Source organism: Scomber japonicus, chromosome 6 (assembly GCF_027409825.1).
Source record: "Scomber japonicus isolate fScoJap1 chromosome 6, fScoJap1.pri, whole genome shotgun sequence".
Lineage (NCBI taxonomy): Eukaryota > Metazoa > Chordata > Actinopteri > Scombriformes > Scombridae > Scomber > Scomber japonicus.
Genome location: NC_070583.1, coordinates 16,991,398 through 17,014,630, shown reverse-complemented (window position 1 = coordinate 17,014,630; position 23,233 = coordinate 16,991,398). Strand labels below are relative to the sequence as shown.

The window sequence follows — 23,233 nt, the reverse complement described above, 5'->3', positions numbered from 1 at the left end:
TATGGTGAGGTTTAGGTGGAGGGTGTTGTATAAGCCCCTGATAACAAAGAGATCAGGAGATCTACAGTGGAGGGTGTTACATGGGGCCCTGGGGACTAACTGCTTTTTGTCAAACATTGATAAGAATGTGTGTAATGGCTGTTCTTTTTGTAATGTACCTGAGACTGTAGTTCATGTGTTCACTGAATGTCACTGTGTGCCACCTGTGCTTGCTCTGTTGAATGTGTTATGTGTGAAAATGGGGGTTGTTTTCTCTGTGGGGCTGTACATACTGGGACCAGTTTATTCTGTGAGAAACAAAGAGTGTGTTGATGAACTTTCTGTTTGGTCAGGCTAAACTGGCTACTTGGCTGACAAGGAGGAATAAAGTCTATTTGTATCTGAATTTGATGATTTGGTTTTATGTTGCTGTGGAAAATTGACTTACATTGGGAAGGCTGCAGTGTGGACGTGTGTTGAACTTGTATGTTTGTGTTTGTGTTTGTGTGTGTGTGTGTGTGTGTGCGTGTGTGTGTGCGCGTGGGAGGGGTTGTTAAAAAGTGGTTGTCCGATTGATAGCATTTGTATATGATGGATGTTAGCTGTGTCTGTTTTATTTCCTTTCTTATTTACTTACTTTCTATCTATCTATCTATCTATCTATCTATCTATCTATCCATCTATCCATCTATCTATCTATCTGGAGCAGCTCATAGAGACAGACTGACAGACTCCCAGGCTGCTGTGCGTGGGAGTCGGATGGGAAACAATGACTTTCATTCTCTATTTGATGCAGATAATGTCTTAAGCTGAGCTCTCTGCTAAATGCTGTTTAATTGTTTTTTGAGCAACGAGGGCCTGTTACAGTAATTGTCGTCCTTTTGGGTGGAATAAATCTCCATTATTTCCATAATTTCCTTAACCCTTGTGTCCTCCTCTCTGTTAAATGCAGCATGTGGGCAGCGTTATGACGTGTATAAAGCAGGGATTTCCAAGACATTAAGACAGACACAAAGAAGACAGACACATAAAACAATGACACATCTTTTCAAAGGAAGACAGGCTGAAGGTGCAGCCCAGGGTGTCGCAAAACAACCTCCCCCCCAGCGACAGTATTCACAAGTAGCGCTCCCACAAGTGCAGAAACAGCACAGACAGCCAGCGACTGACAAGCCGTCAATCTGCCAAATCCGAGCCAAAGTCAGCCTAAGAGGATCAGATCTTCTATATATACACTCCCCCGCAGGTAGCTTCCCTGAACAGGAAGATAAGCAGATTACTGATAAAAGATACAGCAAACACACAACAACTGTTTCCAGGAAATGCCGCAAAAAAAAGAAAAAGAACCTATTAATAAATGATAAGAATATAAAGAGAAATCAGCTCTAAACATGTTAAATTTAACTTTTCAACTGTTTAATCTCTAACAATTGTTATATTTATTCATATTGAAAGTCCCAAACATATGACACCACATCTATTTTTTGTGAAACTAGACAGTATGGGAATCCACGTTGATAAATCATAGATGTTGTTTTGTCTCAGGTAACCATTGTGAGACAGGAACTTGAGTATTACAACAGAACTTGCTATGGTGTGTGAGTTTGCATCATTTCACAGTTGTTATGACTTGACTTTGAGTTTCCAGTGTATTTAACACAGCCACACCTTAAAAATCCTATAATTGAACAGGTCACATTACTGCTGTGTTTGGTACTTATTAGACATGAAACATTTCCCACATCAACATGTGGACTGTGGTGACTTTGAATCTGGTTTGATTGTTAGTGCTCTGTGTTTAAGTGTACAGGTCAATCAAGTGTCCATGTAGGTTTAGACAAATTTAAAGGGGTTAAAATGTGAAAATAAAATGTATGAATAACTTGCACACATTCTTTTTTGTGGACCCAGTATAACATTCTGCTTTTAATCCATTCTGAGAGAATATATTAGAGGATTATGGCAAAAATGTTCAAGTGGTGTAACCATAAAAACTTTGTACCAGATACTTAAACTTGCTTAAAAACACTAAATTCTCAATAAAACACCATATCAAGTAGTTTGTCATGATCTAACATAATAACTTTTTTTATATTAAATAAAGGTAATGGAATACAATTGTTCTAAATATTACATTTAATCTGGTAAATCATGTAAATCAGGAACCATTTACATTTTTTAAAAATGAAGTAAATGTCATTTCAAATGACATGAAACCAACAAACATACTAAATGTACATTTTAACAAACCTGATTCTGCTTTTAGAACTATTTTTAAGATATTTTTGAATTGCTCATCTTTCCAACCCTTATTTGACACTGACCCATATATGACACCCCCTAGTCTGTAAAGCACATTGAGTTGCCATTGTGTATGAAATGCGCTATATAAATAAAACTGCCTTGCCTTGCCTTGCCTAGTCTGTCCCATCTCCATATTTCAACTGCATCTAGCATCGTTGGATCTTTAAGGTGGAAAAATGTCAAACTGTGCAGTTTTCCCAATTTGCATCAATTTTTCTCATGTGTGCATCCAATATCTTGAAGAATACATTATTAATTACAGCTGTTTCTTCTCTTTTATTATCAAAAATAACAAGTTTCACAGTTTAAAACAACAGTAAGTCTATTTTTATACACATATATAACAGCTGTTCAGGGGGATGAAGGAGGTACAACATGAATATGATATATGAGTAGATACCCACTAAACTGGCAGCTCAGTGTTTGTGTGAGATAGGAAACCTTTGAGGTGCTGGATGAATAGTGTGTCTTCCTGGAACCAGCGCTGCAGGATGGGAGGGGAACAGGAAGTGAATCACTGAAGGATCGCCAGCTAACCAGGAAACAGGCTGTGTGCTGCTGGGGTGCCGATCCAAATCCACAGAGGACCGAGCTGAGACCTGCAACGCTTACACTGCGCTGATAGCCACTTGCTTTCTTGGAAAAAATAATAGAGAGAGATGATTTTGAGTCAAAGGGTATTTCTAAATAATTCCGTTTTTCTCGAGAAGCAGATGGGCGGGACATCAGAACAACAGAAGAGGAGGAAAACTTAGTCACAGGAAAGAAAGGTCAGCTCAGTGACCACAGCTTAAACCCGCCTCAGCAGCCCTGATGGACCCCCCCCCCCCCACCCCACCCCCCATCTGGTGCTGTAAGATGACGAAAATAAGCTTTTCTTACAATGTGCATTCATAAAACACCACACACATTAACACTAGTCCCATTCAAACTGTAGATGTTGAGAGAGCAAAATCAAACAATGGGTTTTTTAAATTAATTTTAGTCCGCTATGATGACAGCTTTTATATCTTTAAATCCCTTTTTAAAATGTAATAAGTATTGTAACTATTTAAATGACTTTATTTACGTTATGTAACTTATTAGATTTGATTACTTTTTAAATTTTCTAATAAATGTTTTTTAACTCTAGTTCAGGTGTTTTTCATGGATACTGACCGTACGGAAGAGGATTAGGGCCACTGTGGGGAAAAAAAGTGAATTCTGACTTTAATCTCAGAACTTCAGACTTTTTTTCTCAGGATTTAAGTCAGAATTCTGAGACTAAAGTCATTTCTAAAATAAAGATATTTTATTAAAAAATCAAAAGTCTGGCTGAATTGGTACTGTGGCACCATTAAAGCCCATGTGTGCCCACTTCATGATTTATTACAAAAATATAAAATATTAAAAAATTAGGAAAAAACCTTGAGCAAATGAGCAAAATCTTAAAGGTCTGACTACAGATTTGTAACCCCCTTTATCATTTTCATCAGTAACTGTAAACAGTTGCATAACGCTGTTATATGTAACTAGTTACTCTCCAACATTGTTTAAATCTGTCATCCATCCCACAATATTGAACAAATGAGATAATAAAAAACAGACAAAAAGCAGAGTTTTAATTGGTTGATGATGTATCAACTTTATTTAAATACTGTGACAACCTCACCTACAGTGTACAGTTAGAAAACTCCTTATCCTCCGAAGACAAGATACTGGTCTAATTTACAGAGCAAAGAAAAAAAAATAAAACAAATTTAACAAATTTACAAACCAACAAAGCCAAAAAAAGAGAAGATAATAAATCAACAATAACTTTCACGCTTGCTAATAGTTGACCCTCCTCCTGACAGGGCTTTTTTTCTCCCTCTCTTTTCATTTCCTATCAGAAGAGAGCCAATATTGAATTTGTTAGTTTAAATCTTTATACACACAAAAAAAGAAAGAACTAATAAAAAAATATGTCTTTCCCCCCCTCTCTGTCTTCACACGGTTTACAGGCTGCTTCCACCCCCACTGAGGTGAGCAGTAATCACATATATCCTGACATCTAAAATGATTCAGTTCAAACAAAAAAAAGTAAAGTGAGATAGTATATTTACCCAAGTATAAAAAAATAAATTAAAATGATCAACATTTTTTGTTTTTGTTTGTTTGTTTTTTTTAAAAAAGAGACGGTCAATAAGAATCCTGACTGTTGTTATACAATCTTTAACCTTCTGTACGCTCCACCACAGTGACGCCACATTTTCATATTCCCCCGATTCAAACGCTGCACTCGCTTCTGACTTTTGCTGATTATGGTTTAAGAAAAAAACCCAACAAAAAATAAACGTAGAGACTAAGAAGGGAGGCTCTGGAGAAGAAGAGAGATTTAAACACTAATTGTGACTATTTTAACCATGAAGTGTGTAGTTGTTCTACTGTAAGCTGAGACAAAACCATATTCAGACTGTGTTAAAGGACCAGTGAGTAGGAGTTAGTGACATCTAGTGGTGAGGTTGTAGATTGCAATCTCTCCTCCTCTCTCTTTTCTTTTTTCAAGCATGGCCTCTATAGATATAAAGGGGTTCATTTTAAGGCAACAAAAACATACTAATTCTCATTTTAAAGTGATTAATCACTGATTAAAACAGATATATAATCAATTTCTGCTGAGTTTCCTCCACTAAATGTCACTAAAATCTACACCTTTTTAAGATCTGAAAATTTTGAATGACATGAGCTCAGGCTTGACACGTGCACGGATCAATAAGAGAATCGTGGGGGGAAAAAAAACACTAAAATTTTAGGTCCAAGTCTAGTTAATGATTGTCACACTGCCACCAGCCACTTAACTCAACCAAAAAAAAAATGTATCCATTTCACCAACCCACTAAACAAGACATCTGCAGACATCATGCTCTGTGCGTTTTTCTTTCCACTCAGAACGAAACAAATAATAACAATAATTTTAAAAAACAGCAAAAAGCTAGACAGTGAATTCTGAATGAGTGTCCTATTCTGATAAAGGTGAAACAAATGATTTAAGAAAAAAAAGTGTTTTAACAACCACGGTTAAATGGTTAAATGCATGTTGAACCTTTTGAGTAACATCACCATTTTAGCAGAGAAAAACGCGAACGTATTTTAACATCCCCCGCACAACTCCACCGATGAAGGACGTGGTAAGAGTGTTCGCAGCAGCCAGTCTTCTACTTTATAGCTACAGAAGCTGTAATTTATGGAAGCGGATTCTCTATTTTCACAGACCGATAAAATAAAAATGTCTTCCCTTCAAGCAAAAAAACTGCTTCAGGGAGAAAATTAAGCAAATGGGGGGGAGGGGCAAAAACAGTGGCGTAGTGGTTAGAGAGGCATTACTGAGCGATCACAGGTCACTTCCTGTGACCGCAAAGTCGTCCGTTTTGGGTAAGAGCTAAATACATAAACAGTATATGAACAGCTTGAGGAGCTACAGACATTAAAAACATTGATACGACCCTCAAGAGGACGCAACCTGACAAACTGCAAAGAAGTAGAAAAATAAATACTAGAAAATAAAAAAAGAAAGAAAAGAAATCAAACATAATATAGATTTAAGTGTAGGTATTTGAACAGTTTACATGGAGGTTTATAGAGGACAGTGAACGCCACGGCAGTGGTATATAGAGGGCAATTTGTTTCTGATGGACAACAGTGCAAAATTAGTTGCCTCAGTGCTGTTAATTTAAACACAAAAACATCACAAATATACAGAGCATCTCGCCCAAAAAGGTCACAGTGACATTTATTTTTTTGACTTTCCTTAACAATATGTTTTGTGCTATGTCGCAATACTTAACTTCTTTCATTCTTTCTGAGCCATAAATCCATTTCTGCTCCCATTAAAACATCAAACTCCCCCCTCCCCCCACCAGTATGGATCAGCAGCTCATTGACTTGTACTTTGAACTGAGCATTAAGTACGCTGATGTTGTACAACTGTTCAATAAAAAGTTATGTAATTAAGTGAAAGTAAAGTTAAATTGTTAAATCACGAGGTCTCTCCAGTAGAAAACGTTACAGTAATCTGGAGGATAATGTTTAATTTGTGACCAGTTAAATATACTAAAGGCTACTGTGCAGACACAGATGGATGTACTTTAAATGTAGATGGTATGTAGTCTACGAGGAGGATTATGAAAGAGCTGAGGGGGTTACACTGTCTCCACAGTTGATTGATACGAGTCAATACGTCTGATGAAATTTGGTCCCTTTTGAGAAAGAATTCAGCCTTTAATAAAAAAAGGAAAAGTATTGCAAGGAAACCCAAAAATTATAGTGAAGGAATGCAAAAAAAAAGGAAAAGAAATCCCACTGTGACTTTTTGGTGGTTCTGTACACACACACACACACACACACACACACAGTCACAAAAGAAAAAAAAAAGGATCCCATCTTTTCAGCCTCTGCCGAAGACAATAGCAAAGTTTAAACTGAACAAACAGTTTAAAAAAGATGAGAAAAAACAAAAAGAGCTGAGGAGAAATAAAATAAAATTAAATGAAGGGGATAACAACACAAGCTTAAAAAATGCTCATTCCATATAAATGTGCTTTTGCTGCTTTTCTTGAATAACTGTTTTCATTTATAAGCATTGAGATGAAGAAGAGAAGAATACATTTATTTATACATCAATACGTTTGTTTTAAAATAGAGATTTCACTTTGAACCCCGTCCCATAACCAACAACAAGTCTTTTTTTTTTTAATAGAATCTGGATCTGAAACACTGTGGTAGAGAGTAAGTGTGTGTGTGTGTGTGTGTGTGTGTGTGTGTGTGTGTGTGTGTGAGTGAGAAATATGTTACGAGTCGGTCAGTTTGATCACAAAAGTTTTTATCTTCTTATAACCAGTCTTGCAGGATCTGTTCAGAATCCAAAAAAACGTGTTAAAACAAGCCAATGGCCGACCATATGGATGGTCCTTTTAGGGGTTCGTGGGTCTGGGGGTTGAGGCCGGTGGTCACTGGCAGAAAGGCGACGCCGTGGGGTCAAAGCCTTTGAAAACGTCCTTCAGTGAGGCGTTGTCCTGCTCAGTGGCCGCCTGCTCAGACTGCGCCGGACTGTTTCCTCCAAACGGGCTACCGGTGCCGCCAGGCTTGGTTGCCTGCTTCACCACCCCAAATAAAGAGGACACGGGTAGGTTGTGGACTCCTGCAGGACCCTGGTCTGTCGCGGCTCCTAGAGCACCCTGACCTCCTCCTCCAGTGGCGGCTGCCCCAGCTGCAGCGAGCCCTCCCTGCGCCGTGGAGTTAGGCGAGGGTGCAGGTTTGGGTCGGGGTCTGTTATAGCTGTTGTATCTATCGGTTCCTTGCTCTCCGGTTTTCTCCGGTTCCGGTTGGTCCAACGCAGACTTCCGAACAAACAGGGGCTCCTTAGATTTGGGTTTACCTGCCGTGGAGTCGCTGGGTTTGGACTCTGTGCTGGATGAGTTTGGGGAGCCGCTGCTGGGACCAGGACTGCCTGGTTTGTTAGTCCGAGGGTCATACAAACTGATGCTGCTCAGCACGCTGGCTCCCCCTGGTGCCCCGGCCCCAACACCGCGCCCCACCCCGCCTGAGGAGAGCAGCCTGGGGTCGTAGGGTGCGATGGTGGGCGGGGAGGAGCCGGATGTTGTTGCCGGGGACGCAGAGGAGGTGGGAGGAGGTGTTGGATCTGACGGCTGCTTCAATGCCGATTTTTGTTGCTGGAGACGGGGATCTGTGGGACCTTTACGGGCCATACGGGGGTCAACCGGCTTTTCTGGAGGCGAGGGAGGCACGGGTGGAGGTGGACCCAGCAGAGACATAGGGGGAGCAGGGGTGGGTATAAGAGGAGGGGAGGGGGTTTGGGACGGGCTGGAGTTGACAGTCTTCAGGATTCGAGAGAGCAGCTCAAAGTCTGGGAGGGAGGAAGTGGAGGAGGAGGGGGGAGGGGTGTCAAAGGAGGGTGGGGGTTGTACAGGAGGAGGCTGCGAATGAGGGAGGGTCGGGTGGAGCTGCTGCTGGGTGCGGGATAGACGTGGATCTAGGGAGGAGACGGGAGGAATGCCTGGAGGGAGCGGAAGGAGGTCCTGCTTGGGGATAGGGAGCGGGAGGAGGTCTTCAGGTGACCAGGTGATGGTTTTGGAGAAGGCGGGCATGTGCAGCATGATATCTTTCTTAATGTGGCTGAACTGCTGCAGCTGTGAACGAGGGTCTCTAAGAGCCATACCCATGAGGGGGTCCAGAGGGATCGGCACCGGCTTGTCCCGTAAAACCCGCTCCGTCTCCTCCTCTTCCACTGTCGGGGTCGTGAGCGGCGGTGGTTTGTAAATCAGGGGCGGCTCTTGTTTAAGAGCAGGAGGCGAATGTGAGGCTGCTCCAGCTGAGGTAGCAGCAGCTAGCCGGGCTAACCGAGGGTCTGCAGGAGGCCCTGAGGAAGACGGAGCCGGCATGGAGTGGCTGGAATCAGAACTTTGAGCCGACTCTACTGCACGGGCCAGACGAGGGTCCCGAGCCAAGCGGGGATCCGCTGGACGAGGAGGAGGGTTGGCAGGACAGGCCTTCTGGAGGCGAGGGTCGCTCGGGGGGCCGTCAGACTTTTGAGGAACTTGGGTCTGCTGACGGAGCGTCTTCAAGATGGACGTCACGCTACCGCCGCCATCCTCATCCTCACTGGAGTACCAGTTCCCTGAGTCACCTATGAAAGAGGGACACAAGGTTTGGTGTTAGCTCCTGTTTACAAAGGGGGTTACATCTGAAGTCAGAAGTTTCGTAAATAATTCATGACGTGGGCTTATTTGGAGCACACATGGACTTAAATGGTGTCACAGTACCATTAAGCCCATGTCAGACTTTTGACTTTTTTCATCAAATATCTTTATTTTATATTCCAAAATCTACATGAACTAATGAATACATTTTCAAATTAGAAATAAATCTTGCTTTATAAGAAATTATTTCTCTAATAAATCATATCAGTATCCATGAAAAACACCTGAACTTAGATTTTGGTGCTTAATGGGTCTGTACTTACCCTAACAGCTCAAAACATTGGTAGAAAATTAGAAATGTAATCAAATGCAATAAGTTACATTACTTTGATGAAGTAATTACTTATTACATTTTAAATAGGATAACTAGTCATCTGTAACCTTCCCAACCCTGGTCTTGGGATCATTGTTAAAAAAGCAGAACTGTTGATTGAATATATTTCTATGTTTTTTTTTAATTTTCTTGTAACAGAGGTAAAAACTTTCTTCTGACTCCCTTTCATGTTGGTTCCCAGATCTACCACATGGGACCTTGAGCTGAAAGGGGCCCTCAATGATGAAAGAAACAACAAAAAATTCGTTTTTTTGGGCTCCACAGAAATACGACTCAAGGTTTGACCCATTTTCTTGATGTTGATATTTATAGTCTATTAACATATTAAGGACATACTACTGTTTTTTGTGCTCATTTATACAACACTTCTTAAGTTATTTACTGTAGCTTAAACTTTCAGGCTGAGGTCAGTTTCTAGTCTATATTCACATATTTTCACGTTAGTGGTCGTATTCACTGTTTCAGTTTTGTGATTGTTTGAGTTAGATTGTGTGTAATTACACTGCATATTTTGTAGATAACAGGCATAAAATATGAAAACAACGATAATAAACTGATACTTAATGTCACTTTAATCACAGTGATGTTGGGCTATACAAATAAAACTGACTTAATAATGGGAGTTTTATATTATCTGTCTGACAGGAGGTCAAAATCTGAAGAAATACTGCATGAAATTTAAACTCTTTAACTATGACCCCTTATTGGCTTCATGCAATAAATCTACTACAATTTAGGGAAAGAGGAAATATATATAAAAGGGTTTTTTTTTTTAAGAGAAGTGACATGCAGGACAATACTATTATAAAATATTTTATACAGAACACTATTACAAAAGAATGAGCGATACTTTCTGCACAAACACGTGCACGTTTTTCCTTTCTACCTTCAGTGTCTCTCGTCTTCTCTGCTCCTCCCTCCGCCATCCTGCGAGCTCTCTCCTCCTCCTCCTGCTGCTTCTGCTGGATCCTCATGAACAGGACGCGCTGCGCTGGCGGCAAGAAGTCAGGCACAGAGATCCCTCCCTGATTGGCCGACGCTCCGTTAGCAGAGCCTTCTTGGCCACCCGACTGATTCCCAAAGTTCCCTGCGCCTCCTCTCTCGTCCATGCCGGAAAAGCCCTGGTAGTTGTCACCTGAGAGGGAGCAGTGATGTCATCAGTACAAAAAACCCTCAAACTTGAAAGCGCCATACATAACGCTGCTCTTTCAGTTTTTAATTCTTCAGCTTGACTCACCTTCTTGCACCACTCCTTCCATCTCCATACCCTCTGGCTGATTGAAAAAGTTATTGAAGAAGTTTCCTCCACCCTGAGGAGGACCTGGAGGCATTGGAGGGCCTTCACCGGACCCAAATCCTCCCATCATGGGCGGTCCGCCATGGCCCATGTTGGGTGGCCCCTGATTCATGGGGCCCATGTTCTGCATGTCCGGGGGCATCATGCCTGGTGGAGCGGGGAAGCGAGGAGGAGGGGCACCAGGGGCACCTTGGGGTCCAGGAGCTGCGGCCTGACCCTGGTTGCCTGCCGGTGTCTGGCTTCTGATAGAGGAGGGAGAGAAGGGGTTAAGATTCACAGAGTGGATCTCAGAAAGTTAACTTTAATTTAATTATTCACAGTTACATATGAAAAGTTGTATATACACTTCTATAATCATGGCTGTTGATTTGTGTCTGGGATAAATTTACATTAAATCACATGACATAAACTGCAGGTTTATGACTACATGTGTTTACACTTAATAATTGTGAAAAAACCTCACTGTCTTCAGGTCTTCATGTTCAACTCACCTTACGGCAAGCTTCTGAGCCAGCTGCCCTGTCGGCTGAACTTTAATCTCAAACAAGGAGGGGATCTTTTTACCCCCACCTCCTCCGCCTCCACAACCAGGAGGTGGTGGGCCCATGTGAGGAGGAGGAGGGCCAGCAGGATTTGGGGGTCCCCCTGGGTAGGGACTTCCATCAGGGCTGAGGACAGGGGGACCTGCACAAGGGTTAGGCCCAGGAATAGGCCCTGGTCCTGGGGGGACTTTGTTAGGCATGGGCCCCTGGTTGGGTCCAGGAAGACCCCCAAAGTCACCTGGTGGAGGACATCCAAAATCTACAGGCCCTGCGTTGTTGTCGACAGGAACAGGCCGAGGAGGAGTGGGGAGGAGGCCTACGCCAGGAGGGGGTTTGGGGAGGGGGTTGATGCCCTGCTTCTTCAGCTCCTCCACCTCCTTCTCGTCTTCAGCGCCGGCCTCAGCGTCCTCCGCCAGCATCTAGAAACACAACATCTACTGATTAGTGTGTCGGGAATGTTTTCTCATGTTATCTGTAACTAAAAAAAGATTTCTCCTGATTCGAGTGAACCTGTAAACTGCATAAAAACTTTATTTCACTGTATTTAAGATGTTTAAACACTTGAAACCATTAAGATGTACAGATATGAATTCATATAAAATAACTGAGGAATGGGGTTCAGGATGAGTGTGTGCTACCTTGTTTAGCAGCTCCTGAGTGTCGTCATTGAGGGTTTCATGGGAGAACATGCACTCATCACCGTTGACACAGTTTCCAGTGGTGTGAAACAGCTTACAGGGAAATTCACGTACGAATAGGAGTCAAGGTGAAACACTTGGAGAAAAAAATTAGACATTAAGCTGAAATTTATCGGTTTCTGAAAGTACAAAATGAAAAATTGTGCTAAATTTACATAATGCAGCTTCATTGTACCATGAATGACTCAATTTTCATATTTCAGTTTATCAACCAAAATATGATGATAGCTTTACTGTTAACTTCTCTCAATTCAGAGATTTGCATTGTACTGAATGAACATATACTTTTCAAATAAACCCATAATCCCCCAAATGCAGTGTCCCTCTCTCTGTGTGCAGACAGTAGTGAAGGATATCATGCATGTAAGGACAGTGGTCGGCTCGGGCGCAGAATCCAGTGATGTAGAACTTGCACAGCTCTTTCTTCTTCGGCAGTTCGATATCGTGGCTGAAGTTGCAGTGGTCCCCCTGATGGTGGAAAATGGAATAAATAGAAAACAGTTAATATATTTATTCAAAAGTGTTAAAATAACAAAATAAAATAAACAGGCTGTGATTTATAACAAAATAGAAATGACGGCAAAACTTTTTTTTAGACAGAAAACAAAACAATAACCATCCAATGTTCGAAAGGGTGTTGGATTAAGTAAATATCTTTTCGAGTCCTACTTTTTATAGTCACTTTTAAGCCAATATTTTGGTGGATTTTAAGTTGATCTAAACTTCTTCATAATCTTTGCAGTTTGCCACAGTTTACTGGTAGCGAATTTCCAAATTTTTAATGGAAATCAGGAAAGCAGGGAACAAACTCAAATCACACAATTAACCTGTGCTATTAAGTACAAACTATGAGTCAGGTCACAGACACATTTTAAAAGGCACAAACTCATCAATTGGTAGCTTAATGTTAGTTAATGATGTGTTATTATGAAGGTGGAACTGTGGCTCTTACTGGATGTTTGTTGAGCTCAGAGATGAGAGTTTTACCTAATTAACTGTGAAACTGCAGCAATATATATTCATTACCTACATGTATGTTACTATTTAACAGCTTGTTGGATTAATAACTCTCTCTCTCTCTCTCTCTCTTCCTCTCTGCTGCACAGACACACACAATGAAATGCAAGGGCTCCTTTTGTCACTTTGTGGGCTCGAGTGCATTTGTGTATTAATACTTGGGTTTTTTTGCATTTGTTTGCATCTAATTGAAGCACCTCAACTGTCCTGAGATTCCAATTTTTAGTCATTATTTGATGTAAAAATGCTTTGCACAGTACATTATATGGATTCCTACATGAAAATATGGAAAAATGTTCTAAATCTAGTTCCATGTAACTTTTTAAACAAATACATTGAACATTTGTGCTGTCTTACCCAGGTACATCTGCCCTCAATGTAGTACTTGCAGATGGCCTTTCCTTTCTTGTCCTGGTGCTTTTCGTTCTGATTTCTCCTCCCTGGTCCTGGTCCAATATCACCTCCACCTCCATCCTAAAATACACACACACACATACCAACACATACACAGAAGGAGAGAGAGAGAGAGAAAAGTGTTGAGCAATAAGAAAAAGAGAGAGAAAATCATGTTGTTTTCTTTCCCTAATGAATATAAAGGAATATATCCTTGAGGCACCGAGACACGAGACTGCAGATTTTTCTTTTAACCTAGTTTTGGATTGTTTAGAGTGTTTTAGTTACAGCGTGAAGACTCTCTGATAACACAGTTACAAACGACCTTACCCCATTGTCCATGTCTCCGTTGTTGTCGTCGTCGTTCCCCATGTCACCTCTCCCTCTTCCTCTGTTTCGACCTTTTCCTCCTCTGAGCATACCACGTCCTCCTTTACCTCTGCCTCGCCCACGGCAACCTTTACCACCTGGTGCAGAAAATAAAAGACATATTTAGATTGAGTGAATTTTGCTCTAAAACACAATTACACACCCAAAAACCAGTTAAATGAGGTCCACACTCACCTCTACCTCTGTCTTTGGACTTCTTGTACTGATTGAGCTCCTTTGAATAGTCATCGTAGTCATCATCCCCCATGTTGTCATAATCATCATCACCACCACCACCACCACCACCACCTCCTCCTCCATACTGAAAAGACAGATTAGTTAATAAATGCCACTTATTTCATGAGATATAACTTCTGTGTGAGCTTGTTTCATTTGCCTGAATTCTATATTATGTAATGTATGTGTAAATAGTTATATCTGTTAAAGTTACTACAAAGAGTTTTTCAGTGGTTATGAAACAGTCTCAATATAGTACTGATGCCTCTTTATTGACCTACATAAGCAAGCAACACCATCAGTGAGAAGCTTGTCTATTTCTGTATAGTTGCTCTAAATGTCTGAGCCACTGGGTTTACAGCACATAGACTGGAAGAGCCTGTGTTTACAATTGCTCTTCCAGTCTTTCTTTCACTCGCATACAAAACAAATAAACGCACTAGTCAGATCTTTACAATACGAGGCGGTGGTGCTCAGGATAAAATGCAGTCTTCACTCTAGGAGACACTATTGATTTTGTCCACAAGGGCCTCGAAAATTAGCATAAAATTCAAGTTAATTGTGGTAACTTTACGCAAAGCTAAGGCTGGAGATATATTTTGCCTTTACCCATGTTAAAACATACACGCATGCGTCAAATATTCTGCATCTATTTGAAGAAATTGGTTGTGCACATGCTTGGAAACCCTGATATACTGTCATCAACTTTCAGAGTAAAAGACATTTGGGGTGTTTTTACAGCCGTCAAAGGTCAAAACAGTTGAAATTTGACCAGAACTGTATGCATGGGTTAATAAGTAGTAATCTTCTCGAATGCTATGTTTTTTCTTTCCATCACGTTTCTTCTTTGCATTTTTTGGTGGATTTTACGTCATGCAAAAATGTAAAAATCCAACTGTCTATGCAAATACGTGGTTAAAAAGTAAGAACATCTCCAGCCTGAAGGTTCAGAGACATTGTGACCACAATGTAGCCGAGTGGTGTAGAAACTTAGTAAAGACTGTTTAATCCCATCTAACTAATTATTAGTTTGTTTTGTTTTGGGAAACGAGAACACAGCTGGCCCGAGGTGATGAAGAAAAACCATTTGACAAGTTTATTCCGAGTGTTATTCCATTAATAGCAAAATAATCACTCTTCCTATCCGGACAATCGACAAGATTAATATATCAGCGCTGAACAAGAGAGGGCTTATTCACAGTCACTACAGATGCTACATGTTTGTCTAACCCAGAAAACCCTGCTTTCTCACATCAAAATGAAGGAAGTGACTACTCTAGAGGGGTATTTGTTTACTGTGGTGTTCCATGTGAAATATATTTTAACAAACTGTGCAAATACACAAAATACAACTTGGGAAAAATTGGAAACTTTTCTGCTGGATTTTGACCAACGCAAACGTCTGATTTAGTGCTCTAAAAAAAAAAAGAAAACTCACCTCCATCTCATCTCCGTAACCATCTCCATCGTCGTTATCTACACCCATCTTGCCTCCTCCGCCTCGGCCTCCTCTTCCTCTGAGACCTCCTCTTCCCCTCCTCCCTCCCCTCATTCCTCCACGGCCTCTCAGGCCCTTCATGCGACCTTTGCCCCCTGCGGACAGAGATAAAGGATAAATTACACAAGAGTGAGCGACAGAAGCCAGAGAGAAAGAGAGAGTCGGTAACTTATCTGTGGAATTTGAATTGATAAGAAACATTTGGCAAATAAGCTCCTTTGTCTCTCTAAAGCGATGCAAATTAATCTTTGTAGCAAGAAAAAGAAAAAGAGCAAGGGAGCATGCAGTGTATCTACTGTCAAATTTTAGTCATACAGTAGCATATATATATTTTTTGTATCTGGATTTACTTCTTCACATTTGCATTATTTTATTTTATTTTTCTTATCTCTGATAATACTCCACCTCACACTTCTGGTTTTGCTCACTTTATTTTCATATTTATTTATTATATTTCTATTAATCTATTATTATCTCTTATTGTATTTGGGTATTTTGAATTTTTACATTTTTATCCTGCATATGGTGTTTCCTCACTGCAGACCCTATTTGTACTACTGTAGAAGTTTGATAAGTATCCAGGCATTATTAGTGGGGTCATTTATGAGATACACTGTTGGTTCCATTAGCGCCTGTTCTAAGCCATTCGGCTGATAGCTCTAACTCCATTAATTTGCAACCAAAGTTTAAAAAAGGGCTGAGAGAGAGGTTCGATAGATGTCATGGTGCATATGACGCTAGGTCAAAATTACGCCGAACCATCGCTTTAATGAAGCTTTAAGAGAGCAGAGTTTCTACAAAAAAGTTTTTAAAGTATAAAAGTACTTCTACTTTACTATTTTTGTATATCCTGTGTCAAATTAGGAGAGCACATCAAATTTGAGGCTAAAAAGATGTTTTTTTTTTACTGCTCTCAGGTGTACGAATGGGTCACATATGACCCTGAACAGTAAAGGTTAAAAATATGAAACACTTTCAAAGTAAAATATAATGTCTAAACAAATAATTTCACATTTTTGTAGTTGTGGAGAAGATAGAGGCCTTAAATGTGACTGTTTATGAACTTAACCTGCTGTGTTTAACATGCATTTAATCTAAACTGGGCACATCTTTCAGCAAACAGCAGAATATGTGACACAACAAGTCTATTTCAGTAGATTGAACCCAACTAAACTGAACCTAAATTGACCCACCTCGTCCGCGGCCGCCTCCTCCCTCCTTGGCCTTGCGGTACTGGTTGAGTTCCTTGGTGAAGTCATCATAGTCTTCATCCACTATGTCCTCCTCTTCCTCTCCCTCGTAGTTGTCTTCCTCATATTCGTCATAGCCTCCGTAGCTCTGCTTGTCCATCTTCATGTAGCTGCCTTTCTTCGAGCCACTGTAGCCCCCGTGAGACTAGAGATGGGTGAACGTATAACATACAAATTAATGTTTAATGTAACTGTGGGGATTTTTTCTTTTAATTATTACTATTTATATTTTCCATCTTATATCACATTAATGTTTCTCTTTCTTTTTGTTCTTTGTTCTTTTTTAACACTGCTTCATGCTCCTTTTAGGCCCTTTTAATGTGAAGCACTTAGAGCAGCATTTCTTGTATGAAAGGTGCTATATAAATAAAGCTATCATTATAATTAATATTATTATTATTATAAATAATATTTGCTCTTTAGACTTACAGGAGGGGGGTACTGGGGGCTGTACTCTCTATACTTCCTCTTCTCACTGGGAGAGTAGTCTGATTCATCGCTGAAGTCCGAGTGATCGTCATCAGAGGACGCATGACGCTGAGAGAAGAGAAGAAGGAGATAAAAAGAGATAGATATGTATATTTAGATGTAAACAGAAGGGTGTGGATAATTAAGTTTTTGGTTTTCTAGTTGACGACGTTCTTACTTTGTGTTTGGATTTGCGTTTCTTCTTGGATCGCCTTTTCTCTCTTTCTCGCTCCCGTTCTTTCTTCCTCTTCCTCTTGCGGCGGTGGGATCTCTCGTCGTCTGATTCAGTGCTGCCGTGACGCTCCTTACTCCGCCGAGGCCTCTCCCCGGCCCCGTCCCCTACCGCTTCACCTCCTCCGCCGCCCGCTTCATCGCCGCCGTCTCCGACGACTCCTGCTGCGGGCACAGCCCCTTCCCCTTCCATATCTCCCCCGTCGTCTTCCAGCTCACCCTCCTCCAGCTCCCCATCTTCTGGCCTGTACATTAACAAAAAACACATGAAGGAAAGTTAAATATCTTGTCTTCTAATGGGCTCAGCCTGCCAGTCACCCCCGACACTTTGGGACATACATAATAAAAATGCAAATTAAATAATAAATTGAGGCATATTCACACAAAATAAAGGGATAGAAAACAATAAAAAACTTACATTTAATTGTTTTCAGTAGTTTGTGTGAAAAACAAGTACAGAGGTTTGGTTAACTTTACCAAAATCTAAACCAATATAAAGAGTCTAACATTAAACCACAAGTTCATATTTCAAGGATTAATAATTTACCACGCATTACTGCTAATGTTGTATAATTGCTTTTTTGTGAATAATTTCAAGTCATTTTTAAGAGAGGAAAACAAACATATTTGTATTGAATAGTAAAATATGTAAATATTTTAACAGTCAATGTGACAAAATTGCTTCTAACTGGGAAATTAAAGAAAATCTAAGGAAAAAAGTAATGTGTGATTAATAAAATGTGCCCTCTTAGGCCCACTAAAATCTTTTAATTCTATCATTGTGGCACTTAATTGCTGCTTTCTTATTCTTTTTCTTTTGTCTTTTTCTAAGGCTAGCACAAGGATTTTAAATTTTATATTCTAAGAGGAAACCTGACACGCTGTTGGAAGGACGACAGTGAACTGTGTGCTTTAGTCTGTGGGCAGACATGCAGAATAAATAAATGAAAGATTTGTGTGTTTGCCTGTGACTCTGACAGCTGTATTTACACAGTACCACAGTTTCTCACTGATGTTCGTGTTCCTGTTAAAGCCACAGGTCAGAAAGTTTTACACCGATAACACTACTTCACATATACATCCCCTCAAAAAAAAGTGTATAGAACACACCTGTGACCTGAGGAACAGCTTAAAAGCAAGCTGCCGCTTACTACTAAATAAATACACCCCATAGTCATCTCAAATACACACAATTATACACAAATGCTATTGGTTTACATGCATTAAATGCATAAAAAACATACTTTAAACAGGTGGGTAGAAAAGTCACACAGAGGTTGTTTAAAACCAAGAGGGCACAAGAGTTTGGGGGGGGTGGGGGGGTGGAGTGACGCTTTTCACTGGAAAGCACATGATATGATTTATAGCATAGACTAGGACAGGGGTCACATTTTACTAATAATGAAGTCACAAAGTAGTTAATCACTTCCTCTTTGAGTAACAAGGTCCTGCCCCTCCCCCCCCAAAAAAGAGGCCTGCACCCAAAGTAGTGAGGCCTGAGGACAGGGTGATGCCGACAGGATTAGACTTCAATTTACTTGCTGACATGACTTCCCTACGATAAAAAGACAAATCAAAGACAGGGTTTGTTCTTACACGCATCTAAAAAGTGAGCAGAGAGAGCAGGTGGTGGGTGCAGTCGATCTGCTTTAAAAAGGGGGGCGGGGGGGTGGATCTTGCTGCACAGCACAGCTGTACCACATCCTCAGCATAGCAGCTTCCTCTGGGGAGCGCCAGCATAATCAAGCTTTAACAACCTGTTCTACATCTCTCATCAGTCACAAATATGAAAATATTCATACGCAGAGAGGCGAGAGAGACGGTCACAAACTCCAAAATACCTACTCGTGAGCTTTGTATTTACTGGCAGAAACCACTGACACAGACTGAAAAAAATCACCATATATGAACATTTCAAGGGAGGCTGTTTGCTAAAAATAATATTTTTTCTGAAGGCACAAGGCAGATTATTAAGGCCCTGCTGGAAGAAACTTAACTAAGTTGCTTTTTTCCCCATCTCTGAGGGATATGTGAGTTTTTATTCTGCCAAAGTTATTCAGATAACTTGGTAAACCTGTTTTGTAGGGGGCAGATTCCAAGAAGAAAGTTTGGAGCTGCTCCATGAACAATATCCTGTGATTTGCTGTTCGTTACAGAGCAAAATCCACAGCAAACAAAAAATAAATAAATCTGTCAGTCAAATTGGACTTGTTTGATTTTGTCCTTGACTACATGCCAGAATTAAATCCAGAACTTGCAACACACACTCCATAAAAGTAGCACTGCACTGTTGACCATATTTTCTCTGTTATTCTCTGCACAGTAGCTCCAAAAAAACCTCAACAGCAACAACCAGAGTACATTTTCCCTCTAAAAACTAATGTAACAATGAAAAACTTTAACATTTGGTCACCACAAACTCAATATCATCTCAAAAAAACAAAGACAAGGCCAAGTCACTACTCTTCTTCTCTAGTGGGGCATGTGAAAAGAAGCTCGCCTGTTAATTAAAACCTGTCTGGGTCCAGGCTACACAGACCTGTGACTGTGAAAACTCCCCGACACAGCGGAGGGCTCTCTCTCTCTATCACAGCACAGGGATTTGGGGCTTGTATTATTATGGAATCAGGTTGTTGTGAATGGGGGAGTGGCTGGGGATTCACTGTGGTTAGAAATCGATGGGCCCTTGTGGTCACACACACGTCACCTGGTGCCAAAAACTTGCAAAACAAGCAAATTCCACTCATTTTTAAGAAATTAACATGTTAAAAGTTCAAATATTTTAATTACACCATCACAAAGTTAGGCTCAGCAGTCTTGAGAAGCGGAAAAAACTGTTACTTAATTACTCATCTATTGATTAGATCAACACAAGTATCAGCTGACAACTAAATGAAGTAAAAATCCAGATATGCAGAGCATCCTGTTATCTATATCACAAACAAGTTTCCATTTAAACATTATATTCAAAGATTAAAAAAAAAAAACCTTTCTACTCTTTTACTAGCAGACAAGTTGTGAAGGTTCAACAGAGCACAAGATTATTCTCCTCTATGAAGGACTGGATCACCATGCATTATGGTAATGCTACATTAGCAGCTCAGTGGATGAGTCCATAACTTCATTAATGCCATAAAGCAAAAAGGGCCATGATTAAAATGGGGGATACTTACTGTGACAGGCTCTCTTCATATTTTGCACTCAAACCCATTGAAAAAGTTTTTTTCCCCTAACCTTTTTTAGGGACACTGGTGGTGTTTTTTTTGTTTTGTTGTTGTTGTTGTTGTGGGACTTGTAAATGGGACTACAACAAATTTGCCAACTGGGGACTGTGGAGAAAATGGGAACTTGGGGTGTTTGACTTGGAAAAACTGCTGGGATGCTTTGCAGACGTTTAACACTTTTTTTTTGGAGAGGGGGGCAACTTTGGTGGATGTTTGGGACGAGTCAGTGAGGGCACTACTGTGAAAAGTCAAAAGTGATTTTGTTAGATAAATATTCATGAACAACAAGCAGCATAAAATCGTTACAAAAGCTAAATAAACGTACAGTACCAGTCTTGGATACTGCTTAGGTAATGAGTGAGCTGACATTTTAAATTTGAAGGGAAGAATTAATTATAAGTGTGTTTAAGAGCCACAGCTTAGTAGAAAACATACAGTACACATTTTGAACTGCGTACCATCAGAGCTGATTAGGCAAATGGTTTTTATGCCAACACATTTTCACAAATAGCTAAAAAAAAATAATGCAACATTAATGGCCCATACTGCTCGTATATAATTCATTAACGTGTTCTTGGTAAGGTTAGTTTACTTGACGAGGTTGAACAAGTCATTTTTTAGTAAAATTACCACTAACGGAAACCATTAACCGTTAGCTTAGCCAACTCTAGCTAGCTAACGAGCTAATGTTGCTAGGTTAGCCTGAGTTTAGGCCCACCGCTAGGGAAGACTATCACTGGATTTTTTTTTGTCACCTGCGGCATTACAGTAATTGTGTCTCCTGTAAACACAAACATCCACGAAATTAATTGGATTAAAAGTTAATTAGTTAGCGCACTGTTCGTATAACAAGGGCAAAGTTAATTAACCGATGCTTTCACGTATATTCGTTGTATTGGCTAGTAATGGCGGTGAAAAAGTTCAGTTGGATCAGCTGTTAACGACCTCGTCTTTTTGTCTTCAGACAAGTTCGTTTGAGTCGACTGATCGTTGATTGAGATAACGTAATAAAATACGGGGGATAAAACGTCGTTATCCTAGGTGCTATTTGGCCTCCCAGTTGGCGTTGTCGTGTCAACATGGCGTTCGTTAACGTTACCTCTGTACTCGTTTTCCAGAAAAGGCGAGTTTAATCCCTCTGACAGAAAAAAGAAAAAGATATCCCGGGCTTTTGTGTAAAAAAGCACAGGACAAATAAATAATGTCATTTAAATATGATTGTAGAATTACTCGACCTTTCGTCAGTCAGGAGACTGTTGTGTTCGTGGTTGGTAGTTGGGGAGTTTGGATGGACAGTCATGCTTTCCACAGCCATTTCCTCTAGCTACATTGAGGTGCAAAAAATTACAACTCGACACTGGAATCTACTGGCTTATGCGTCACTTCACTAGGATCTACTTGTTTTTGGTTTTAGGAAGAGTTTCAGTTCATAGTAGGCAATTCTCCACTACAGTTGTAAGAGAAATATGATGAAATTGAGTCCTGACGTTCTCCGTCCTACTGTAGCGATGTGAAATGACGACTGATATACTTAAAATGGCCGACTGTCTTCTCCAAAGAGAGACGGGGCGGGGTTTTCCGAGGATGACGTCACGACGAATAACGTTCTTGTACGCCTCCCACGGAAATGGCCGAGTGTAGAGTTAAAAGAGTCAAGCGGGCCCACGGATTTGACTCGCAGGTGCACTGACGGATCAAAATTGTACAGATTTAATTAAATACTTGCTGCTTAATTAGGCATGGCTGTCGTGTAATATATACCCGCCTAGCCTGGCATTCAGCAGATTTATATGTCATCTAGTTATCGTTTGTCAAGTAAAACATTTTGTTGTTGGGTGTGCTCTTTTTGAAATAAAAAGATAGCTATAGGACTAAGATTTTTTTTTTATCAGGCTAGATTTGATTCTGGCCAAATCAACCCGTTATGAAACACTAGGTATACAGTTTGTAGTGTGTCGATTTATAAAATGTTACTTTAACATACATTTCTTTTGGAATATAGGCCACATAACATTAAAGATCTTTACACTAGATTTTGGCCCAGTCACCTTCTACAAAACATTACATTACATTAGATTTAACTTAATTGAACAAGTGCAAGTCCTTAACAATGAGATGGAGATGGCAACTAACCAAAGTGCAATTTAGGCATAAAGAATTGCAAATTATGACTAGAGCCAGAGCAATGCTGGATACTTTGGGCCAATGCCGATATTGATATAAGGAAATAAAACAATTCCGATATCAATAGCTTATATAGGCCCATGATCTAGCAGAATATATATAGGCGAATGTGGTTATCAAACCCTTGTGATAAAGATATGTAATGCAGGCAGGATATTTTACAGTGTAAATATGAACACAGTGCAATGAAACTGTAAACTTCACTGGGAATTTAATAATTATAAATTCCTATAAATAATAAAACACAACAACAAAAAGTACGTACGATATATTAAAGTTGCATTAAGAAAAAGGATCAAATATGCATAAAATGCTGACTATATGACGTAAAAAAAAAATATTAGGTATATATCAGACAACATATATGCTAATACTGATATATCTGTAATAAGCCAATAATACTGGCTGACCAATACATCAGTCTGGCACTAATTTGACTTTAAGATTAAGAAACAATGCAGGACTTGTCTC

At 40.1% G+C, this 23,233-nt stretch overlaps 1 protein-coding gene across 2 annotated transcripts; it reads right to left on the bottom strand.

Annotated features, from left to right (window-relative positions):
* Nucleotides 1–7,240: 7,240 nt before the first annotated feature.
* Nucleotides 7,241–22,099, bottom strand: zc3h4 (zinc finger CCCH-type containing 4). 2 transcript variants are annotated; one of them, XM_053321010.1, is made up of 14 exons: nt 21,814–22,099; nt 17,302–17,599; nt 17,085–17,192; nt 16,599–16,800; nt 15,342–15,500; nt 13,866–13,979; nt 13,620–13,768; nt 13,266–13,382; nt 12,248–12,359; nt 11,832–11,941; nt 11,143–11,612; nt 10,592–10,893; nt 10,241–10,489; nt 7,241–8,947 (listed from the first exon to the last, which is right to left on the bottom strand). In XM_053321010.1, the coding sequence occupies exons 1-14, from the start codon at nt 21,891–21,893 to the stop codon at nt 7,251–7,253; spliced, it is 4,167 nt and encodes a 1,388-aa protein (XP_053176985.1). In that variant the 5' UTR covers nt 21,894–22,099; the 3' UTR covers nt 7,241–7,250. The 2 variants fall into 2 exon arrangements, with proteins under 2 accessions (XP_053176985.1, XP_053176986.1); XM_053321011.1 differs by having other exon boundaries at nt 13,632–13,768.
* Nucleotides 22,100–23,233: the final 1,134 nt, after the last annotated feature.

Bases quoted from the DNA above. Each gene is read 5' to 3' on its own strand.
- zc3h4 (XM_053321010.1), bottom strand. From the start codon at position 21,893: ATGGCTGTGGAAAGCATGACTGTCCATCCAAACTCCCCAACTACCAAC. The intron at 17,193-17,301 runs GTAAGAACGTCG...CTCTTCTCTCAG, and splicing joins AACGCAAATCCAAACACAAA to CGTCATGCGTCCTCTGATGA. The intron at 10,490-10,591 runs GTGAGTCAAGCT...GCTCCCTCTCAG, and splicing joins GGAAGGAGTGGTGCAAGAAG to GTGACAACTACCAGGGCTTT.